This window comes from Rhododendron vialii, chromosome 12a (assembly GCF_030253575.1).
Source record: "Rhododendron vialii isolate Sample 1 chromosome 12a, ASM3025357v1".
Classification (NCBI taxonomy): Eukaryota; Viridiplantae; Streptophyta; class Magnoliopsida; order Ericales; family Ericaceae; genus Rhododendron; species Rhododendron vialii.
The window spans coordinates 18586329-18604554 of NC_080568.1; the positions used below are offsets into that span (position 1 = coordinate 18586329).

The window sequence follows — 18226 nt, forward strand, 5'->3', positions numbered from 1 at the left end:
CGTTTCTTGACAAGGATAGCAATCGTAATTGATGTATTGCTCTGATTTCACTTTCTTATGAAGTTTATTATTCCCTCCCTCCGGATTTAACAGTCCCTCGTTCAATTCTAATCGGATAAAAAATAAGTTATATTTTTAAATTGATAATAAATTTTATATCAAATATGAATATTGTTTGATAGATCTCAATTAGTTCTATAAGATAATATTTTCAAAATTACATAAAATATTATAAATTACAAGATATAATCGATTAAAAATTGTACGAATTCCCAAAATAGACTATCAAATCCGAACGGAGGGAATACCATCTTTGACCCCAAAAAAATGGAGGAGTTATAGGTTTCTCTCATGGGACAATTTAACATATGGTCGCTCATATGACGCAACAATGGACTTATATTACAATGTCATTTAACAATCCAAGTTGTTTATTCCGTAACCTTTAGAAAGTTCATCATTCACTTTAAAAAAAAATGATGATTAAACACAAGTATCCATCTAAACGATGCACATGTTCTACAATAGAAATAAACTACTAGAGTATAACAATTCGCTTCTCTTTCGTAAAAGTATGGACTGATCAACATTTTATTGACATCCGATTAATCTGATTTTTTTTATTTGGTATAACAAATAAATCAACGTCCGCATAATAAAAACTTTTTTTTTATTTTATAGAATACTAAGAATTAAGAAATTCATTTGTACTAATAAATATTACAATCCATCGTCGTGCATTTAATACAACTGAAATGAAGAAGCCCTAAATAAAATCGCTATGTGGTTTTCATGGAAGGAAATACTAATCTTTCACGGATCCTACCATATTTGTTTAGAGAAGTCAACTACCTACTATAATTCGAAAGAGGGACGACGTTTTACGATTGAGATTGGCCGATACATACTAGGAAGGCTCGACGTTAACCCTTGAGCTTCCGTTTCCTTCTTCCCCACCCCACCACCACCACCAACTGATTTCCTCTGACAAATACTCCTCCACTAAAGCCCAGCATAGCATCTCCCGTTACTCTCAAACAAAACAAAGCCGGCTCAGCTTCCAACACCTGACATACATAAATAAATTAAACCATACATACGCCGACACATACATTAGTACTATAATATTTACTTCGACTATGTATGTATGACTATGTATCGATTTCAACTGAAACTTCAGGGCGCGATTTAGAATCCAAGGGCTTGGGAAGGAAAATGCCGATAATGGGTTTGAGCGCCGGAGACGTGTCCGGTTTCAAATTGCTGATTTCGCTGGCGGTTATGTACGGGCTGATGTCGACTCTGGCCTACCACGTTATGTACATGAAGTTCATTACCCCTCTCGGCGTCGACGCTCCGCTCGACCGGTTTTCTGAAGCCAGAGCCGTCGAGCACGTCCGAGTTTTGTCCAAGGAGATCGACGGTAGACAGGTCAGTCCAATTTCCACCGCCCTTTTTTTTTTTTTTCCCCTTCTAGTTTTGTGTTTTCCTGGTGGCTAATGTTGATTTTTGTTGTGTGCTTTCATGGCCTTGGTGGGGCTTTGTTTGTTTTGCTTTGCTGCCGCTTGGCTGCTTATTTCTTGTCTAGCTATGTTTTTTTTTTTCTTGGGGGTGTTTGACAGTAGGGGTGTCCGGGCAGTTTACACGCATCTTAACTAATCCCTTCCTTGGTCCGGCCGAAGGCAGGCCATCACGCCAAGACTCGGGATTTCACAAGAAATTAATTTCTTACCGGCAGACCCCAAGAATCATACCATTGTCAATTGTGTGGGGCTTGTCTAGCTTTGTAATGCTAGGGAGTGGTAAGGTTCTGTTTTCTATTGTATCTCAGGAGTATGCCTCAGCGGTGTTGTTTCAATGGTTGGTTTGTTTCAATACAATTTTAACTTGCCCGAAAAAAAAAAAAATTCCATGTGTTAGTAATTACAGAGACGGACACAGGAATTCAAGATTGGATGGTTGAAAGTCAAAAATTTGTTGTAACATATAAAAGACGATATATGTTTTGCCAAAATAAATTGAAAAATACTACCGAAGGTTGTCATATATAGTTTCTATCTAATCTAACTATTCAATTACTAAACATATGTTCATCTATTACTATTATAACTGCATACAATCTTCTGCGTCACTATCCATGTTTAAAGCAAAATAATAGTAAAAAACTAAAAGTATTGGTAATCTTTTTTTCAAAAACTCTTGGTTGGGCAGGTGAACCAATATAATGTCAAACTTTTGGGGAAAATTTGAAACGTGAGTAGGGCGGTCGCCCGGCTCATCCATCCCTCGGTCCATCCTTGTTTAATTATCCACTAATTGGTAAATGGATAGTTCATTAATCACTTGTTTGAGGAAAAGAAAGGATTTGATAAACAAAAGAGTTTTATTTGGTGATTCGAAGAATGGTACGACTTTTTGGAATGGACTATATGGAACAGTTGCAATTTTGCTTGATTTCGTGATGGGAAGTTCTTGATTAACCCCGTTCTGTTTGATGACGAATTAAGGAAGGAGGTAGTAGTCCAAATCAACTGGAACTTGTTTGTTCTGTTTTTACAAATAAGTTGTCAGTTTTCAAAATGTTGGTTGATTGTTTTCCAAACTTTGTTTTATACTTGTGTTTTTGTTTTTGTGTGGTCAAGTACCTATTTTTTTAGAAGATATTGAAAATTTGTTTCCATAATTTTAAAAAAAAAAATCTACATCATGTATAAGATATGAAAATGATGAGTGTTTTCATTTCTAAATCATTTTCTGGAAGGGTTTCTACAACTGATTTCGGAAACAGCAATCAAAGAATTGGGAAATGATAATGCCAAAACTCTAGTGCACAAAAGACTTGTACCATGTGCAATGTACAAGACTTTTATGTACTGAAGTTTTGGCACCAACAAAAATAGTTTTGGCATTATCACGACCCAAAGAATTAAGAGAGCAAAAACTTTCACGTGAATGAATTACACCGAAGCCGTGGAGCCAAGTTGAGGTTGACTTCGAGTTTTCCACATCATTGGAAGTGAAAATGGAAAGAGAGGACATAATATTGGTATTTTTGTATGTAGTGGATTTATAACTTACTTTAGTCTGTCCTAGTTCCATTTCTGAGACACGATAGAATACAGTCAAAGTTAAACCGGCTGTATCGAGTTAGTTTTGTGGATTGTTTTCTGAAAATTTTTGTAGGATTTGTTGATAGGAAGGGCGTCAAGGATTACATGATGCTGCTCGATACATTAAAACACAGCTTGAAATGCTCAAGGAGCGAGCTGGATCTAATGTTAGGTTGGTACCTGGCTGCCCATTCTCAAGATTTTTTAGTTTGTTATAGCAGTGATTTCTATAATGTGTGTCAAGGTTTTTTTTTTTTTCGAGCTGAAAAGTTCTGGAATTGTCTTATTTGCAGGTTTGAGATTGAGGACACCATTGTTAATGGCACCTTCAACATGATTTTTTTGGGTTATAGCTTATCTATGGGGTATAGAAACCATACAAACATTATATTAAGGTATGCACTGCCTCTTATTTATTTATTTTTGAGTTTTGCTAAGATAATTCTTTTATAAAAGAACCACACCAAAAATACTAGGCCAAGGGAGTATCATTGAGAGCCCAAACGAACAAACAAATAACTAAAACACCCCTATCCATTACAAACAACCAGACTAACCAACCAGCAATCTTCTATGCAAGTTCCACATCATTTACAGGTATCTTGTTCCAAGACAGCTAGCATGCTCTAACATCACTGACAATGTTATCAACAATACAGCTTCATCCATCCTCTTCTGGGAAAAAATTAGGTTGTTACTCTCCCTTGAAATGTGGTAAGTTGAAGCAGAAAAAGATAGTCTCTACAGTTTACTAGCAGTTGAGTCATGGCTGCATGGCCTAAGCATCCAAGCTTTGAGCTCTGAAAACCTCCCAGGTTGCCTTTGGAAACCATTCCTCTTAGCCGAATGACCCCAGACTTGTGAAGAAAAACAACCACCAAAGAATAGGTGGTCATGGCTTTCCTGCCCAGACCTGCAGAGCACACACCCTAGTTCCTGAGCAACTCCCCAGACAGTGGCAGACGCAGGATTCTTGATGTGGGGGGACCGAATCACTTGTATTCATAAATTAAAAACAAAATATCATCCTCATATATTAATGACTCCATTTTGAGGGGACCTTTCTTCATATTTTTTACAAACAAAACCTAAAATGTAATAGAATTATTGAGATAATTGGGGGGTGTGCAGGGACCCGTGGCCCGCTTGCACCCCCCTCAGTCCACCCCTGTCCCTAACTCACTAACCCATCCCTCATGGGCAGCCTTCGCAGCAAACCATCCACAAAATGAAAGATGCGAATATGCTTCATAACCACACCGGCTTTAACCAATCCACTTAAGGCCTAATTTCTCTGGCTGCATTCCAAGCTGAAACTGAGCTATTTAAAGCAGACCACACTAATCTATCTTCCACCTCGTCATGAGGGACAGAAGATGCGAATACTTGGTAACGCAGTATGTGATTTGCAGTTCATGCTTGTTAGATGGAATAAACTTGTTCATGTCAGATAGAGCATACTTATGCACCAAGGATTTAGAAAAAGGCAGATATAATCTTATATGTGCTTAGATGGAATAAACTTGTTCGTGTCAGATAGAGCATACTTATGCCTCAAACCCCTAGAACTTACCAAAACTATCAACATTACGGCTTCCACATGCGTCCTATTCCTATCCTCAATTTTTCAACAACTTGGAATAAAAACCTACACCCCCAACTGAGATATTATCATCAGTTGTCTACTTTGTTCAATACTTCATTAAGTCGTAATCCATTAAATTCGTATCATCAGCTGTTATACTGGTCACAGACTCACAGTGCAGTTATGTTTATAGCTACAAGGGTTCCCTTCTTTTTCCCTGGATTAGATACACCAATTTGGGAACCATGTGAATTATGTACATTATCTTTTAGTTTAGGTACGGGCTAGTGGTAAACAGACATTTTACTAAATTTGTTCAATTGAGAGCAGACTAAATTTGGTGCTTAAGATATTTGTATCCTTACCCAGATCCACTTATATGTAACTGGGATTTGGGAGTGAATTATTGGTAAATTTAATGATCCAATACACCATCTTATTCCTATTCGTCCTCTTTCTTCTACTTAGACTTGTTGTTTGTAACTGTCAAGGCATCCAACTCAAAACTGATTGGCAATGAGTGGAGAGGCCGCTCAAGCTCATATGCTAGTTTTTGAGGTTGTAATTAATCAATGTAGGACAAACTCTAACACTCCACCGCACGTTCAACCCCTGACCTACACGTGGAGAGGTAAACATAGGATCGTTAGCATAGGGATCACATCGAAATACAGTGCGCTTAAGGCACAAACAATGCAGCAACCAATTGAGAGAGTCTTGTCCGAAGGACTTAGAAAGACTAGCTGTGATACCATGTTAAATTATCCAACTCAAAACCAATTAGCAATGAATGGAGAGGCCGCCTATGCTCATATAGTAGCTTTGGAGGTTATAATTAATTAATGTGGGACAAATTCTAACAGTAACTTTTTGTAATTCATCTCAAAGATGTTAAAAACTTGCAATATTGCATGTCTTGTATGGTGTTTCACATTCTGGTTGTTTTATGGTTTGCTAAGATGATACATTTTTACTTTTTTTTTGGATCAATGAAAATGGAGTTAAGATGACACTATTATGTAAGATATTAGGGAGTTCTGTATTATGTACTGTGCAGGTAAGATATGAATTTCGTATTGTGTAGCCTGGGGAGAACTAGTCATTTGTCAGCTTTTTTGTATATTTCCATTTTCAACTAGAAAAAAGCAATAACGTACAAGGAACATTTTCTCATAGGGGTAATCAGTTTTATTTCTTATTGAATTTGATATGGTACAAACTACAATCAACCAATGAAAAGGTGTAGCTAAACTCACTTCCAAGGTACGATGATCATCAATTTGTGCTGTTTTGTGCATTCAGTTGCACAGCTTGCACTGGCAATTGTTACAATGTCTATGTCATACAAGGAAAAGAGCCATCATCAGAGAATGTCACCTTGAACTAACTTGATTGAGTCACAGGATATCGTCTGTAGATTCACAGGACACTGACCCATCAGTTTTAGTGAATGGCCATTTTGATAGTCCACTTGGTTCTCCCGGCGCTGGCGATTGTGGTTCATGTGTTGGTGGGTTCTCTAGATAATCTTTATGGCTTTTGCGATGTCCTGTTTTCTAGACTTTTTTAACTGTAATCTGTATGATTTCCTCTTTAACAGCATCGATGCTGGAAATAGCAAGGCTAACTGTTGATTCTGGCTGGGTTCCTACTCGACCAATTATTTTCCTATTTAATGGTGCTGAAGAACTTTTTATGTTGGTAAGAAACTTTTGTACTTGTTGCAAAGAAGATTTACCATTTGATATTTTTTTGCTAAATTAGTGGCCAAGTGTTCTTTTATACCTTCTGTGAGCTGATGTGACAGCATTTTTGGTTCAGATTTCTTATTTCATGTATAGTTATAATAGTACAGGAAACTCATGTTTTGTAGCATATAATCAAACAATGACTTGCTTTGACAAAAAGTACATTGATGTTGTGATCAACGGTGCCAACAGTTTCCAGTTGATCTTTCCACAGTGCAAGAGCAACATAGTGTAGAAAGCTAAATCTACTAGTGCACATGCAGTTACTTTTTTTTGGTATCACTCTTATTCAGAAAATTTTATGATGTCTTTTGATGTTGAGTAACAATTTTTTACTCAATTGTGAGCATGGAATTTGATCTGCGCATCATTACTTGTGTTGTGAGTCTTGTGACTACTCATCTATGTACTTGGGTAGATCATGATCTGTTTACTATATCCGTTTGGAATTGTAGAAACATAAGTCCCTCCATTTCATTAGCGGCCCCTCGGGAATTATAACTATTAAATGGGACATGCACCTATGCACTCAATTCAAATGAAAAGGCATAGGTTCCAACATTGCCCTAAATCTCCACTTTCAACAGTAATCATAACCGTTCGGTAATCAATACTGTTGAATAATGTATAAAGTTTGCGGTTTGACTTTTCAAAGTGAATATGAATTTCAGAACATCCCAAATTGGATAATTGGACAAACATGAATAAACGGAGGGAGTAATATATTGTTTTGCATTATTATTAGCTAATCCTGTAGAAGGGCACGGTCTTCCTCTAAGATATGGTTTCCTATATTTCAGGGTTCGCATGGCTTCATGACAACACATAAATGGCGTGATACAATTGGAGCTTTTATTAATATTGAGGCATCTGGCACAGGAGGCCCTGGTAAGATTCTTCCACAGCTTACAGTTCTCTTGCTATTTTCTTAAATTCTTGATTATGTGCTTTTGATATCTATTTGGACTGTAAAGAGCTTCTTTGTAGGTCATATTCTCTTTGGTGAGTTAACTGGCTTAGTGCCTGATGACCTCAAAGCTTGCACGAGGGGATTCCTAAACCAAAAATCAAACCAAACCAAACAAGGTCTTTAATCCCTGTCAATTTGAGGTGTTAGATTAGTAGATTACAGTATCTACCCCAACCCTCTGGTGATAAAGCTCACCTGTCTGGCATTGTCAATAGAAAGTGCAAAACTGAAAAGAGACTGTTAACTGCCGAAAAACATAAAGAAGTGTTTCTGTCTTCACAATAGAAATAAGGAAAACTATCTTCTTGTCTCAACTACAACTTTAGTTCATCTGATGGCCGCATGTCTCTTGGAATGGATCTATTTTGTCTATTTGTTGATGCATTATTGTCCAATGAACAGATTTAGTCTGCCAATCTGGACCGGGGTCTTGGCCTTCGCTTGTGTACGCTCAGTCAGCTTTATATCCTATGGCACATAGTGCGGCTCAGGTTGATACTTCTAAGTGTATTTCTTTTGAACACTTTGATATTAGTTGATATTTGATAATGGAAGCATCAATTCTGATTAGTAAAAATGTTTGGAGTAAAGCTTGTATTCAGTTTTTAAATGTTTTTTTTTTTTGGATAAAAGTTATGGTTGAAGATTTTTGTTTAAACAATTTAGGTAGACATATGCATCTAACAAGCGATTAGTAACAAAATACTATAATAGATTTTTATGGTGCAAATCCAACTGTTATAGTTTACATTACAGATTGCAAGTTTATTTTACAAAACTAATGGATTGCTATAAAGTTGTTTTTTCATTATCTCTTTCACAGGATGTTTTCCCTTCTTTTCCTGGAGACACAGATTACAGAATGTTTGCCAATGACTATGGCAAGATTCCTGGACTGGATGTGATTTTTATCCTTGGTGGTTATTTTTATCATACCTCCTACGACACAGTTGAAAGACTATTGTATGCATTACAACTGCTATTTTTATATATTAAGGTTACTTAGAAGTTTACAGGTGTTTCTGTTATGTTTACTTGCTCTGACACATGTGCAAACTGTCAACCAGACCCGGCAGCATCCAAGCACGTGGGGACAATATTTTCAGTCTAATTAAAGCCTTTGCCAATTCTTCCGAGCTACAAACTGCCTTTGAACGAGAATCTCGTGGAGCTTCTACCCATAAATTTGATGATGAAAGGGCTGTTTTCTTTGATTACTTATCATGGTTCTTGGTATGCCAGTCTATTAAATCAAGTTGTTAATAGAACTCTTAAAATTAGTACAATCACTAGAGAACCTGTTATTAAGAAATAAAAAAATTCCTCCTAATTTATGAATCTTTCAGATATTGTACTCCAGAAGGCAAGCTATGGTACTTCACAGCATTCCTGTTGCTGTCTACCTTTTCATGCCCTTCCTATTGCGCTTAGGGAATTTTGGATTACGTTGTTTGATAGCAACACTTTTTGACTTCATTAAAGGTAAATGCAACGCTGCTTATATTATTTAAAAAATAAGTCCTATTTATGTCTATTGTGCTTGTATAAACAACTTCAATTCTTGTAAATCTTCAGGAATGTTACTCCATGCTGTTGGGGTCATACTTGCAGCTCTTGTTCCAATGATCTTCTCTATATTGAGAGTGCTTTTCTCTGGCCATGCAATGAACTGGTAGGGTTCCGTTTCTTTCTGAATTACTTTCCATCAATCAATTGCCCCGAAGAAATGTTGCATGTATCGTGTATTGTGTTACCATGAAGAGCCATTTATTTGTCCATACCTGTAAGGATATTTTGTTTAATACATCATAAGATCTCGCTAATAGTTTGACTGAAAGCAATATACTTCCATTCTTTACTTGGGCCTTGTCTTTGAGGAAAACCTGTTATCTATGTATGATGCATTGCAAGAGCTCAGGTCTTTTCTTCTTCTTCTTCTTTGTCTCTGTTTCACTTAAAGGCGGGGAATGATATTAAAATCAAGTGAACTGTATCAATGGTAGGATTACGCAAAACAAAAGGAGCAAAACAATTTATAAGAAAAGCTTGTATAGAGTCCTATCCTCTTCAGAAGTTGCTTAAGTTCATGATGATTGAAATAGGCCACCTAGACCTACTCTTGTTTTTTGTTTCACTTGATGATTTCCATATGTATCCTGCTTTTCTGAGTGCAGGTTTGCTCATCCATACTTGGCTTTCATGATGTTCGTACCATGCTCACTTGTTGGTCTGCTGATTCCGAGAATTGTTTTGAGATCTTTTCCTCTCTCTCAAGATGTTTCTGCTCTTAAATCATCAGAAGAGGTACAAGTTTTAATCCTTACCTTATTAACAATAAAATGTTCTACTTAATACTGTATTTTGGTGCATAATGGAAAATAAAGTTCGGTTTTTAAGAATGGCATTTTGGCTTGGACAACTTTGGACTAACATTTCATGGTTAGTTTTCTTGCGGTGTAAACTAAAAATAAATAAAAAATTCTTGTTAAATATCTGCCTTTTGTAGGTTGCTAGATCCATATTTTCGTACTCCACTTTTACACACTCAGACGACATATCACTACAAATCTTGCAGGAACTAGCTGGCGAAGCGAGGTTTTGGGGAGCATTTGGCTTTTATTCTTTGGTGACTTTGGTGTGTTATTTGGGCCTTTTGCTGAGTCATAATTCATATCTTTTTACATATACTTTAGATGGGTATAACTATCGGGTATTTGCACAAGAACACTTAAATTAGAATTGGGCAATTGGCTGAAATGACTTCATGAAATCAGGCTTATCTTGTAGCTGGGTTGAGTGGAGGTTTCTTGACATTTTCCGTGTCAGTTTTTATGCTTCCTGCATGGATCTGCTTTTGCTTATCGCTCAAGTCATTTGGTCGTCAATCACTCAGGTAGCAATTATGTCAATTTTTTTACAATATCTTAACATTGTTTTTCACTGCATGAAGGACAGTCTAACAAATGTCTTTGGTTTCAGGTCAATAGCATTTTATGTGATACCTCTAGTGCCCAGCCTTACATACTCGGTCTACTTTGGTGGGTTTCTTGCCCAATTCATAATTGAGAAGATGGGCATGATGGGTTCTTTGCCACCTCCTCATGGTATGTATTTCTGGGCAGTTCGAGTTTAAGAAGCTCTTCTGTAGTCTCATGATGATTTAGTTCCGTACAGTACTTTTTGCTCTCTTGTGATGATAAATATTTCCTAGAAGAAATTTCATTGGACTTTAGTGAGGGAAACAGGAAGGACCAACCCACAGGCATCGTAGTGGATTTATTTGATATGTTGAGGAAAATTTTGTTTTTGAATCTTAGTGAGATATTTTTAGGTCATCTTAAGTTTAGCTTTTTGTCATCATTTGGAAGAGCCTATTTAAAGGACTCGACATTATCGTTTTTGAATGATGGATGACTCGGATTAAACTTTATTTTTAGTAATGGCAGCAAATGATTTTACTTTCCGTAGGCGCATATTCCTAGAGTTCATTAGGTTTGGATTCCTAAGGTTCATTCTTCAGTTTTTTTCTTTGATTGCCCTGCATCATCTAGTATCTGCATCCTCAGGCCATCTTCTCTTTATCTTGCACTGTTTACCTAGTCTTTATACAGGGTTAGTTTGTATTGAGAGATGTATACAAGCTTTGACATCAAAGTAAAACCTTTGCTCGCAGGGTATTTCATTCCTGACGTTATAGTAGCAGCAGCTATTGGAATTGTGACCGGTTTGTGTGTGGGACCCCTTATACCAGTCCTTGGCCATTGGTTGGCCAGATCTGCTATCATAAAATTCTTGCTGCATCTTACTGTGCTTTCCATGGCACTGTCATCACAGTTCTTTCCATATAGCATTGACGCACCTAAAAGGGTTATTTTCCAGCATACAATTTTGACTGCAGGTATTGAAGAAAGATTCTTAGAAACGCTTTAAGTGCTATTGTTGCCTAAACTCTTATTTGAAGACGATACTGAATCTCCTCCAGCATTTGGTTTTGATTTCTATCCAATCATTTATGCTGAAACTTATCATCTTAGGTGAGGAGAGAAAAGGAATTGATAGATTATATAAGCATACCTGCAGGCTGCAGGTATTTTGAAAATATTTTTTGGTATTGAAGGAATGTTATGTTTTCCTGCGGCCGTGTCGATGTCATGATTAACAGGAAAGATCTAATACACTGATTGTAAGTTGGGCATTTTTAGAGATATGAGATTATGTATTAGCTACTATACTAAAATGATGAACTCTCTCTCTCTCTCTCTCTGACTTGATGTTTTCTACAATTAAATTTTTCGGCCCATTGTAGTTTGTGAGAGTTTCTTCCCTTCCCTTTCTTGATCTTTGAATTTTAGCATGTATCTGTTTGCACACTTGTTGTCTCCAATAAGTTACTTGTCCGTATTATTGAAGTAAATTCAACTCTCAAAGGCCGTTGTAATAATGGATAACAATGTCCTTACTTGTCTGTATTAATAATGGACCATTGCATTACAAATTAGGCTTGATTTATCACTTCCAAAATTTTTAGTTATCTGACTTCTGAATCACAAGGTGAAGAAGTTGTCTTCTCCTTTATTTTCTGTAATAAATTAGCTACAGTTATTTTTGTTGCTTAAAGTGTTGATCTAGTGGAAATATATTAGCCACGTTTGCATGTATATGTCCTTTTTCCTCTCTCACACTTTGATCTTTATGGTAAAATAGAAGGTACTTCCATATGGATTTCTCTTGTTTCTCTAACACGTGTTTTTACTATTGGCATTGACAGACGCAGGTCGCATTCTAGACTCCAGTTATGATTTCTCTGTAGTTGACTCGAATTCTTTAAATTATGTTTTTAAACATGCACCTGAAGTGGCGAAGGAATTGAAAATTGGCTCAGAGATATCTTTTGGAACAACCAATTTATCTAGCCGGGAAGATTGGATGGTATGAGAATTGCATTTGTGCTTTTCGTTGTATGTTTTCACAATCATTGACGAGTTTGTTACACGGTATTGGGTAGTACTCAACCCCAAAAGCAAGCCATTGAAGTGAGGGTGCCCTCACACTTGTATTTTGCATATTACTTTAGTACCCAAGCGATGTGGGACTTCACTTCACACCCTCCCTAACGCCCAGCGTGCTCACTCGGCAGCACCTGCCGAGTGCAGGCCAGGGACACGCACTCTACCCATCCTTGGCATACCTGATACCATATTACATGGTCTTGGGTAGTACTCAACCCCAAAAGCTAGTTATTGAAATGAGGGTGCCCTCACGATTATATTCTGCATATTACTTTGGTACCCAAGCGATGTGGGACTTCGCTTACACGGTCTTGGGTAGTACTCAACCCCTAAAGCTAGCTATTGAAGTGAGGGTGCCCTCACGGTTATATTCTGCATATTACTTTGGTACCCAGGCGATGTAGGACCTCGCCTCACAGGTTCTACTTAGGAGCGATAATAATTCTCGTTAACTTCTTTGGGTGAGATGTGAAGCAAGTATCCGTTTCTTGTGCAGGCAATTTATCCACTCGTTGACTTGTTTTCAAGAAGCTTGAAGTTCCCCGCGAGAAGTGATGATGTATTGGAGCAATATAGATATTTCCCCCATTTATCGAGTTATAGGCCACAAATGATCTCTGGCAATGGTAATCGGAAGGTCTACTTGGAGTTATCCTTGGGGTGAGTTGACTATAATGTGTGCGCTAAAACTATTAAATAGCTTGATATACATTGTTGGACTCATTTCCTAATAGCTTAAGCTAAGCTTTTGGGACTACTGGTAACTTAACATGGTATCAGAGCTTAGGTTGCAAGAGGTCTTAGGTTCAAGTCTCTCCGTTTGCATTTATTCCCCGTTTGCATTATGCTTCTTCCTTTCGTGTTCTGTTTTGCTCTATCTATGAAAATTTGTATATCCACGTGCAAGACAGGGTTGCACGTGAGGGAGGGTGTTAAATAGCTGGATACCCCTAACAGCTTAAGCTTTTGGGACTACTAGTAACTTAAAAAAAACTCTTCCTTGATCACGATCTTGCTTACTTATTTACACTTCCAGTTTAGGCAGTGGACATATTTATATGTTATTTTTGTAAAATACCTTAATACAATTGAATTGTACGTAACCTAAATGTTATATGTGTTGCGTATAATTGACCGAGATGATAGTCTGCAACTTAAAGTCTCCTAGTTCGTTTAGTTATTTGTTTTTATGGACTACTTGCTCAAAAGTTTTGTTCTGATTTATTTTTTGGTATTAATAACTCGAAGGTTTCATATGCGAAAGTGCAAGGCGAGGCGCTTGACCCTCCATGGGGCGAGGCGTAGCTCCGAGGCATTGAGGCATAAGCCTTTTGATTTTTTATTATTTAAATTATTAAATTAATAAAATAACTTAAAAATACAAAAAATGCCCATTTCATAAAAGATAGATTAATACAAAAAGATAGCATAAAGTAAATTATCAGTTAATGACTTATTATTACCTTATTAGTTAATAACTAATTGAGAAACCGTATAACATCACTTTATTAGTTATTAAATTTTTATCTTATTAACTTATCACTTTATTAGTTATTAACAGAGCACATCAACTCGTCACTTAGAAAAGGAAAACAGAGCACAACTGTTTAAAGAAAAACAGAGCACGACCGTAGATGATGATCGACTTCAACGAGAGAGAGAGAGAGAGAGAGAGAGAGAGAGAGAGAGAGAGAGAGAGGGTTTGAATTACGAAATTACCAAAATTAGATTAGGAAAATTTCTCTCTTGAGGCTTACGCCTCACCTATCGGGGCTTAAAAGGCGACTGAGGCGTGCCGCCTCGGTGCGCCTTAGGAAATTAGGCGACTGACTTTGTGGTTCACCACCCAAATTTTCATACCCTGAGGTGTTTTGGCATTGCCTCACCGCCCCAACGCCCCGAGGCGAGCCCAGAAAACGCCTTTGAAAACATTGACTAATAACAATGCTAGGCTGGTTCACACTTTTTGAGGTTTTATATGGTTTACTTTCAACATCAAAAGCTAAGGTTCGGAATTACATCTTTCTGTACATTTCTCTCTTTCAGTTCTTCAAAGGAGGTTTGGGTTGCAATTCTTAACGTCACTGGCCCTCTATCTAATTGGTCACTTGCAAACAGTGTACTTCCAGGTGACAAATATATCAACGGTTTCTGTTGTTATGAGTTTAAATGCTTTCTCCTTGTGTAATTCATGCTTGGAAATATTTTTACAGCTCCTGAAGCATTCAAAGGTGGTCCACCTTCATACATGTGTAGACTTAGTGGCACAAGCCCTGATAACTGGACATTCTGGTTGGAGGTAAAGCCCTAACCTCTTATAATGATTTGTTCGTATTCGTCGTTGTAGTGCCTCCCTTTTTCAGCATTCTGTATTACAGTTTGCAATATCTACTCACATTTTAGTGTAGTTACGTCCAATATTGACCTTTTGTAACCAATAATGGTCTTGCCGCTGCTCAAAATGTGGTTTGCAACAAAATAACAGATACTTATGACCCATATTGACTTTTTGTAGCCGATAATGTTCTTTTCCTCTGCTCAAAATGTGATTTCCTAGCAAAATGAGAGATGGGAACCCAGTTTATGTGATGGGGTATTCTAGCATATGTTTACTGAACTCAATTTTCAGTCTTAGATGGTGAATCAGCTTACTGAGTATGGTTTATAATCAGCATTTCAATAGTTAATGTTGTTCAATATGCCAAGCTATTCTTATTTATAGGTGGAATTCAAACTCTCCTAAATGATAGCAGACCCTCTAGATTTTATTCATCCTGGTTTATTCTTGTCCTCTTAATTTCAACTTACGAACCATAATTAACGTGGATTTTCCTATTGGATTGGCTTCCTCACCAACAAAAACAAACGAAAACCAAACAAATCCACTTATTATCGAAAAAAGGTAAACGAGACACCATATATTGCAAACTTCATCGTCATACACTATGTTACAAAACTTCGTTGTCATCTAATTTTATTTCAAAGATACAGGACAAGCCAGAATATTTGAAATCCTTGGTACATAAATTCTATTTTCAAAGATACAGGACAAGCCAGAATAGTAGTTGTCTTAGACTTTTTCACGCATAGTGTAGGAGTTCTGTGCATAACTCGTGAGAGATTTGAGTTGGAGAATATATTTGTTACCTTATTGTTTAACTAAACTTAACATGTCTGACTGGATCCCATACCCTTACCGATTTTCGGACGCGGGGGGGCTGCTGTCCCCGAGGGGACAGCAGCGTGCTGCTGCCCCAATTTTGGGGCCCACCCCGGTCTCGCTCCGATGATCTGAATCGTTCACTTTGTAGAGCTCGTCGAGTAGATCAACTATGTAAAAAATTAGCTTAATTAGATATCATTAAGTACCTGATCGGAGCCCATATAACTCTTAGTCCATGGGTTACAGTGGATTTGATCCAGTGTTTCGGATCCATTCTTTTTAAGATAAAAAGGTTCCGATCAAGTACTTAATGATATCCAATTAAGCTTATTTTTTGCATAGTTGTTCTACTCGACGAGCTCTACGAAGTGAACGTTTCCGATCATTGGATCGAGACCGGAGTGGACCCCGAATTCGGGGACAGCAGCCCCCCCCCTCCCTGATTTTCAAGTGTCCAACACGGGTACTTTATACATTGTGATGGATCCATGTACCATTTGTCATACCATCATAGTCGTATTAATTTCCGAAAATCGTGCAGCCAATTTTCGTCCCACTAAAACTCATGCATACAATCAGCTGATTTTACTTGCCTGTACATGTTATGACCAGACCTTTCTTTGATACAGTTTTTTGGTGATTTTGTCTCATTTTCCCTGCTACTTGTGTTAATTGGCAGGCAAGCAGTTCCGAAGCCATAAGGATTGAAGTTGCTGTGTTAGACCAATACTTGGTGGAAGATGCAAGGAAGTTGAAAGCCCTATTTCCAGACTGGGTGGATGTTATTGCTTACTCGTCCTTTTTGTCCAGTTACATCTTCTAGATCCCTTCAAAAAAAATTTCAGGCACAATTTATGAGCTGCCCTGATTTTGTTGAAAGCACCTTTTGTATGCGACAATTTTATTTGATGAAAGGAATCTATAGTTTCATTTGTAATTTCATTCTTGTGTTCTTGGATTGGCTTATGAGCAGGTCGATGGGAGGAACTGTCACAACCCCCTAAAAAAGGTCATTCTCATTCTCGGAAGCCTGTGGCAAGGTTTTTAGACAATATGTTCTACCGAACTCTATGTTTTCGATTGCGAATGCTAAGTTGAGAATTATGATGAGGGAAAACATATATTTACTAACATAATGGGAAGTATCATAAGATGTGACAAATGAAAAATAAAATAAAATTTTCTTGTGTTTTGAGCAAGAAAATTGAAGTTATGTACTTGTACTTTAATGAGTTGTACAAAAAAATCTACTTTCTGACACTTTTCTATATTTTTATGCCAATCAAACACAAGGGAAATGTCATTATTTTATTTTTCTTGCATTTTCTATCACTTTTACTCTATTCAAATGGACCCTAAAGGAATTTCTAATTTTGATAGTTTAGAGGCATTCTTGCATGTTTATAGAAATTTAAGGACGTTTTTGTATAGTCTATATTAGATTAATCATCGAAGAAAGATACTTCCTCTTCTTTAAACAATCTTTTTTGGTACATTACACCAGAAATTTTAAGAAGATATACTGCCTGGAGCAAGCACGAAAAGAACAATGACAACATTGGTAGTCTCTACATACCCTTCAAGTTCAAGGAGCCCATTGCAAGAGGTGAAAAGGAAAAGTCTTTTTCTACCTTAGCCACCTCAATGTCGCCATGCTCTCACCTAGAAAAATCGGAACAAGGTCTCATCATACAAGATGAACGACAAAGAATATGAAGCTCGTCAAAAGCAGGGGGAGATGAGCATAATTGTCAGCATTATCTCTTGAATTTCATTTTTATGAGGTAAATTACACTGACCACCCCTGAGGTTTCTGAAAATAACAAAGACTTCCCATCTGGTTCCTGAAATAACACAGACCTCCCTTGTCAGTATTGTTTGCTAACTTCCGTTAGAAGAGACTTGAGCTTTTACCTTCCTACCCTTTTGCTTGTTCCGAAACAGCCTAAAACTCAAAATTGGTAAACTACCGATCAATTTTCACCATTGATAATATATATATATATATATATATATGAGTCCCCTTCTTATAAGGACTATCTTATTTTAATAAAATGCAGACCTCCCTTTTCCAATCGAATTTCGATGATCCGAGCCGCTCAATGTGTTCAGAACGTGATTTTAAGGGTACTTGTCAGAAATCAGCAAAACAAAAGACCGAGAGGGCTTCATCCGAGCAATTTTTGTTTATTTTTTATCTAACGGTTCAAATAACAATTGCTCAAATCAAGTCCTTCCCGGTCATTTTTTTTGCCGATTTCTCGAGAGTACCATTAAAATCACGTTCTGAACACATTGAGCAGCTCGGATCATCGAAATCCGATCGGAAAAGGCGAGAAATGGGAGGTCCGCATATAAAGTCCTCATTTTAAGGTCCTTACCTGAAGATTTCTGTATATATATATAAACAATTTGGTTTATTTGGAAGTCAGAGGTGGACTTCCCAAGCTTTGGACAATAAGAAATCTGAGCAAGCAAGTCAATTTCTGTGCAAAGTAGCGCTTATAGGTTGGTTTATTTGGAAGTCACGCAAGGAGTTTATTTTCAATTCCACCCGTTCAAATCCAGAGCCAACTTTGATGAGGCCAGAGGAGAGGCCCTTGGTGAATCTCAAGAAGTCTATTCGATTGCCCAGGTTCAG

At 37.3% G+C, this 18226-nt stretch overlaps 2 protein-coding genes across 3 annotated transcripts in view; both read left to right on the forward strand.

Moving 5' to 3' along the window:
* LOC131310062 (sulfite oxidase-like) overlaps positions 1-18226 on the forward strand; it is an 87033-nt gene that overhangs the window by 10416 nt on the left and 58391 nt on the right. The window lies entirely within an intron of this gene.
* Positions 823-16527, forward strand: LOC131310060 (uncharacterized). Of its 2 annotated transcripts, none has more exons than XM_058336856.1 (21): positions 823-1431; positions 3197-3282; positions 3404-3505; positions 6099-6205; positions 6296-6396; positions 7244-7331; positions 7816-7904; positions 8237-8376; positions 8481-8646; positions 8760-8895; positions 8989-9085; positions 9588-9717; positions 9920-10048; positions 10188-10306; positions 10393-10517; positions 11087-11311; positions 12182-12342; positions 12919-13082; positions 14469-14551; positions 14636-14721; positions 16265-16527. In XM_058336856.1, exons 1-21 carry the CDS (start codon positions 1144-1146, stop codon positions 16406-16408), a joined length of 2766 nt encoding a protein of 921 aa, XP_058192839.1. In that variant the 5' UTR covers positions 823-1143; the 3' UTR covers positions 16409-16527. The 2 variants fall into 2 exon arrangements, with proteins under 2 accessions (XP_058192839.1, XP_058192840.1); XM_058336857.1 differs by having other exon boundaries at positions 9989-10048.

What these genes read in the sequence shown, in the direction of transcription:
- LOC131310060 (XM_058336856.1), top strand. Translation starts at nt 1,144, where the DNA reads ATGTATGACTATGTATCGATTTCAACTGAAACTTCAGGGCGCGATTTA. An exon ending in TGGCACATAGTGCGGCTCAG is followed by an intron (nt 7,905 to 8,236) that starts GTTGATACTTCT and finishes TCTCTTTCACAG; the next exon opens with GATGTTTTCCCTTCTTTTCC. An exon ending in TGCAAACAGTGTACTTCCAG is followed by an intron (nt 14,552 to 14,635) that starts GTGACAAATATA and finishes ATATTTTTACAG; the next exon opens with CTCCTGAAGCATTCAAAGGT.